The 6,409-nt window shown below is 33.0% G+C and overlaps 1 protein-coding gene across 1 annotated transcript in view; it reads right to left on the bottom strand.

Moving 5' to 3' along the window:
• LOC111514569 (mitochondrial inner membrane m-AAA protease component paraplegin) overlaps positions 1 to 5,636 on the bottom strand; it is a 45,814-nt gene extending 40,178 nt beyond the window's left edge. The window contains exons 1-3 of the mRNA XM_074186708.1: positions 5,434 to 5,636; positions 4,083 to 4,385; positions 1,782 to 1,919 (exon numbers count right to left, since the gene is read on the bottom strand). Coding sequence (XP_074042809.1) covers positions 1,782 to 1,919; positions 4,083 to 4,385; positions 5,434 to 5,541 — 549 coding nt within the window. The 5' untranslated portion in view covers positions 5,542 to 5,636. The remainder of the gene's footprint in view (positions 1 to 1,781; positions 1,920 to 4,082; positions 4,386 to 5,433) is intronic.
• Between the last annotated feature and the right edge of the window lie 773 nt (positions 5,637 to 6,409).

Genomic DNA, 6,409 nt, shown 5'->3' on the forward strand with positions numbered 1-6,409 from the left:
TCAAAATGTAGATTTATTCTATAGAAAAAAAGCTTGACTGCACTTCAAATCATACAGAGGAAACTATCCGAAGACGGGGACCTGGAAGATAGAACAAACTTACCGATACAAGTAATCATTAAATTACTAGGGTGCTGTGTACGGAACTACTATTTCCAACTGAAGGACGAATTCTTTATGACTGAAAGAGGAATCATCAAGACTCTAGTAGTCGTACTTTCGGGCTGTGTAATACGAAAGTAGGTCTCGAAAAGAAACTAGGCATCATCATAAATGATCGTTAACGGAATGGTGGAACAGATTCTGGCTAAAAGACAGGGAGAGCCTCACAAGGAAAAAAAGCCGTCACAACCAGTACTTGTACTTCCCTACATCAGAGGATTGTCGGAAAGGATGAAATAAATTGGGTCCAAGTATAACATCAGAACCTGCTTCAGATCAGGAAACACTATCCGTAGCAGCCTCACTAAAATTAGGCCACCAAAAGTGGACTCCGATTCCAAGAATTGCATTTACCGGATATCCTGTGAGTGCGGCGGATCCTATATCAGTAAAACTGAGAGGCCATTGAAAGTCTGCGTTGCCGACCACAAGAGAAAGACTCAGCGAGAAGAAACCGGCCAATTGGGAATAGCAGAGAACGTTTGGACTCAACATAGAATCAAGTGGTCCCAAGCTAAGATCATCCACAGGGAGTAACATTGGTTTGAGAGGAAGTTCAAAGAAGCCGTATATATGTTGTCCAACGACAGCTAACGTAGGGATACGCAACATATTGAAACCTATAATCAAGCGGGAAATGTTAGAAATGGTTTGATTTTTAGTTAGCTATGTATTGAACTGTTTAATTTAATTTTGAGTGTGCCCTGCAGACATGTTTGAATGTTGATATTATTTTGATGAAGTAGTTATCAATTTTGATAAATAAAACTTATTCAACTATATAAAAATAGTTGAACCATTGCAACAAAGAGTTCAACAGGAAAATGGTCAACTCCCGCTAAACCAGTGAAGCAAAGAGAAGAAAATGGGATAGATGAAAGCGCTTGAATGACCTATAAATAGTTATCTCTCCGAGGAATAGTCCAATCACCACCCAAATACGATTGTGGATACTAATAATCGAAGTGTTGTGAAGTAACTTGGTGTGATTTTTTTTAAAATCTCTTTTTTCAATTTTTAGCTTATTATCATTATTATTTATTTCTTTCGCATTCTGAGGTCATTTTCATCTTCCTTTGAAATGGATATTTTTTTATATTTTCCCATCTGTGTCGATGACCATTACAATGTATGGTGAGGCAAACCATAAATGAAGGACATTCTAATAGGTCTTCATCCTCTTCAACTTGGGTCCATTTATATTTTACTTTGTTCATATATAATTTCTTTGATTGCTCTTCATCTTCTATAGAATCATTTTCTTCAGAGTCAGAACTGGAACTTGATGAATTGTCATTCTCTGCATCAGTTTATAGTGATAGTTTATTCATTTTCATATTTTTCATGAGTGAAATGTTCATCAGCATAAAAATTATTTGTCATCAATAAAAAGAAACGCCAGATACAAACTGTATATAATCATTTGCATTTTCATTTCATAATGATCAATGATGTTGAATTTTTCAAATTGAAATAATATGATCTTTAAGGTTTCCTTTATTTCTTGCATTTATGTTTCAGTGAATTTAAATCATTTATTAAAAACAGTTTCGACTTGAAAATAATTATCAATAAGTTTCCAAATTCAATACAAATGCAAAATTAAGGTACATACTTACTTTTTTACCTTTGATTATGGCACCTTCATAAAGTATGATGGTGACTATTTCAATATCAGGTCGTACGATTATTTGTTCTACTTCTCCTTTAGCCAGCATCTGATAAAGAAACTCATTCCATGATACATAACGCACTACCTGCAACGAAAAACATAAAACATGTCTCCTTATATTCCAATATTTAATTTATTCACATTTTTGTGTCAGCGTAATCATTTAGTTCAGAATTCTTCCAAATCACTATTATTCAACTTTTACAACACATTACAACAATATTAGTGAATAGATAGTTTTAAATGAAATATGGATGTTGAAATAAGTTAAAATTCCTGAGTACAATATTATATGAGTCCCTAAGAAGTCCTTGAGAAGAAGCTCACTCAATTATTTTGTACAATCTCTAAATATATATAACTCAAAGATGACTGACATAGTGATCTATCAACGCACAGCCCAAACTACTGGACGGATCGGGCTGAAATTTGGCATCCAGGTAGATGTTATGATGTAGGCATCCGCTAAGAAAGGATTTTGATCAATTGTACCCCCAAGGGGATAAAATAGGGGATGAAAGTTTGTATGAAACTTTATCAATTTTAAACCGATCGGGCTGAGACTTTGCATGCATAAAGCTACTATGACGTAGGCATCCCCTAAGAAAGGATTTTGATAAATTCCTCCTCTAAGGGGATAAAATAAGGGATGATGGAGGATCTAAATGTATTAGTTTGAACCTATCAGTACCTAATGGAATGAATAAATTAAGACGAACAAAATAATTTTTAGTTCTAAATGTTGACAATAGATGGCATTAGTAGTAGTACAAAAATAATCGTGCGGGTTGAAATAACGATGGCTCATAAAGGTGGTATTGAAGCCTTAAACAGATCACTAAGGGATATAAGGGGTAATACAAAATTAATGGGTGGTGTAACAGTTTTGCTGGCCGGAGACTTTTGGCAGACACTACCAGTGGTACCAAACGGAACCAGAGCTGATGAAGTAAAGTCGTACATTAGGAAATCTAATTTGTGGCCCCAGGTTAATATTCTTGAGCTCTCTAAAAATATGAGAACTCATTTGGGCGGGGATGAGTCTGCTGGTAGATTTTCAGATCTCCTTCTTAAAATCGGTAATGGTGATTTTCCATCGTTTGATGGAATGATAACTTTCCGGGAAGAATTGTGCACAGTTGTAACTACGGTTCAAGAATTGCTGTCCAAAGTTTATCCAGACATGGCACTCCAATTATGTTGGTGCGAAATTTAAAACCACCAAAACTTTGTAACAGTACGAGACTGCAAATGAAAACGTTACATCGCAATATAGTGAAAGCCACTATATTAACTGGGTGTGCGAAAGGGGAAACTGTATTTAAACCACGAATCCCGTTCCTAATGATATGCCGTTCGAATTTAAACGATTAGTTCCACCTAAAAGTCTCAGGGGCAAACTCTCAAATTTGCGGATATTGACTTGATAGAACATTGCTTCTCTCATGGACAGTTTTGTGTTGGTTGTTCACGAGTAAGTTCACCCAATAGCTTGATAGTTTTAGCGCCTAATGACAGATTAGTAAGAATATTGTGTACAAAGAAGTTTTGTAGGCCCTAATTTTTTACACTTGCTAAACAAAAGTGAAGCCACAAAAGTAAAGCCACAAAAACTATACCTAATTAATAATAATACTTCTTAACGTGAGCGAAGCCACGGGCAAAAGCTAGTATAAAATGAAACTAAACTACTACCAGATTCCAAAGTGCCATTAAAAATTTCTTGGGAATAATTTTGTTTTATGATTTCAATGATTTTTTTAGTATGAAACTACTGTGTATATTTTTTATTTACTTTTGTAATTTATGTATATGCAGTCAAATTACAAAAGTATTACAACATAAAGATTTTTGTAAAGTAACAATTTTTTTATGATTGACACATCCCAGATCCAACAGGATATAGTTCATTCTGAAAATCTGTGTTTGAGCTGTGGTACAAAAGTCTTCGATAGTGTTGCACATGAGATACTGTGTGTCAAGTTGTCCATTTATGGCTTACTAGGTTTGCTTTTTAAATTAATGAATTTATATCTGGATAACAGAAGCCAGTAGAATCCAAAACGAAAAACTTATAACATTTAAAGAAAATAGTATAATCAGAGGTGTATCACAATTATCAGTCTTGGGTTGTTCACTGTTTATATTGTATGCAAACAATATACCAGAGACAGTCAATGAGTTTACAGTGAAAGATGCCGATAACTACTCTGTAGTTCTCTTTTCAAATGATCCTCAATTTGCTTACCTCTGGTTGACTGCTATTGGGAAACATAAGAGATATAATTGCAATGACCATGTAGGCTGTTAGCATCCACAAAAAAGCTTTTGCTACTAATGATGATATTTTATCTTTATCTTCGTCTCCATTATCAGGTTTATTTGGTCCACCTGAATTTCCTTGCTTGAAAGGTTCTTGTTGGTCATTTCGTGGGCTGCAGTGGAATCGTCTAGTACTGATACACGCTCCGAGTTGTGAAACATTGTTCAATCCTGAGCGGCGAAGAAGGGCACAAACTGCAGAGTATTCTCGGTTTATCGATTTTGCCAACTAATGAAGAAATACCATATAATTAATAGTTATTATAAAAATTATTATATCAAAGTGTTGTGAATACTTTTATGAGTAGAAACTAATATTTTCAATTTATATTAATTTTATTGAACAAGTCATTTTTGTGGAGAAAATCAATTATTTTATTGGCCTTTTTGTGGATTTTCACCTTCCACAATTCACACCTGTATAAATATCTCTATAACAATCTTTAATTTTTCCGATTGTGGAAAGTAAAAATCTCCAACAAGGCTGATAAAACACATCAATTTTTTATACTGTGCATATCAATTTTTCAAACCGCTTACTTCATGTTGAATTTTATCTGTGAATTGAATTTTATCTGACATACCTACACAATTTTGTTATAATCTGCAGATTGTAATGAAAATGTATTATTGAGTTGAAATAAATATTCAATTCAAAAAAATTAAGTACAAGACCATATAGAAATGATTTATCTGCATGACCATAAATCTATAAGGCATTTTATTTTCAAGTATATTTTCCTTTTTTCAATGCACAAGTTCTGTAGAAGAACTTGAGAAAAATGATTTATGAATACTTTGCCGACCCCATAAAATGCAAGAAATGATATATGAGAAAAAAGTGGAGAACATGGATCAAGAAACGGAACTGCCCTCCAAGTTAGAGGAGGTAGCTGAAGCAGTATCAAAATTACTGCTACAAAAGACAACTAATATATGAAAAAGAATATAGAGGTTAAAAAATGAATGCGACCAGTGAAATGGTGGCTGAAAATGAAAAAAAAAACCATCACTATGGTGAATATTATTTGATGTTAAAGAGTCAACTATACCCTACTATTAAACAAAAATAGTTATATTTCAAAGTGTGAAATTATTAATGAAGTGTTAACAATGAAACAACCAAATATTTACTGATACAACAAAAATTAAAAATTCTTTATCTATCCTTGTACCTGAAGTGCACTTTAGTCTACTCGTTAGGGGTGAATTTACTTCAAGATGAAATATAGAAAAAAAATTATAAATCATCATTTGACATTTATTTAGATACCTACTTTTCGATTGGTTATTCCTTTCAATTGTAAAGCAGACAATGTCTTGAAAGAACTATTAATTGAAACTGATTTCAGTGGGCGGTATAAATTTAATAAGTGTCTATACATTTCTTCATTTTTTATTCTTTCAATTTAGATCTTAAATAGACACTCGGTACTACTTCTTGGTTTTATTTATTGACAGAAAATTGAGGTTAATGGTTAATGTCAGATGTCAGTATTGTGTCAGAGTTTATAGGGTATGAGCGCCACTAGAGTTTCCTTAATTAATATTAGTGCGAACTCAGTGCAGCAATGTGCTGCCAGATTATTTGCTGAATTCTCTGGCCATTTTGGGTTGAAAAAAATTTGATTTTGAATTCCAAAATATTCAACTGCGATTACTCATTTTCTTTTCAGAACTAGGACAGATGACCAGATATCACTAATGCGATTGGGTTTTTCATGAGCATGTTTGAGAATTTACATTTATTTATGACCATTGTCTACAGTAAAATAGTGAACCTTTGACTAGACATTATAATCAAAGTATTTTCATATTATATTCGAGTATTAATTTCTTGATAAACGAGCCTCATTGAATTTTCATTTTTTCATTCACAAAAAACGAGAAATTAGTTTTTATGAACATTCCGTTTAGAGCTGAATTGAAGCAGCTCATTTGAAACTTGTCAAATCGATAAATACGGAACAAGTAGAAATGTGACGAGATATATCAGACTTATCAGTACGTTTCAAATTCAATGAATACCCACCATTATTAAACTATACTTTTATACTATATACAATATCGTCTTGATTGGCATTCTCTTATAGGAGAAATAACGTTTCTGATGAAATATGATATTCCAATTATTGAAAAATTAAATATTTTTTATGAAATGGTAAATGAGAGAGGTATGTCTGAATATTTTCCTGTTATTTTTTTCTTTGCTACTTCTCTGACTTGTCCATTTCTTCCAAGGCTACCTTTTGC

Source organism: Leptinotarsa decemlineata, unplaced genomic scaffold (assembly GCF_025532065.1).
Source record: "Leptinotarsa decemlineata unplaced genomic scaffold, Ldec_3_MD MMD2_P_RNA_scaffold_4, whole genome shotgun sequence".
NCBI lineage: Eukaryota > Metazoa > Arthropoda > Insecta > Coleoptera > Chrysomelidae > Leptinotarsa > Leptinotarsa decemlineata.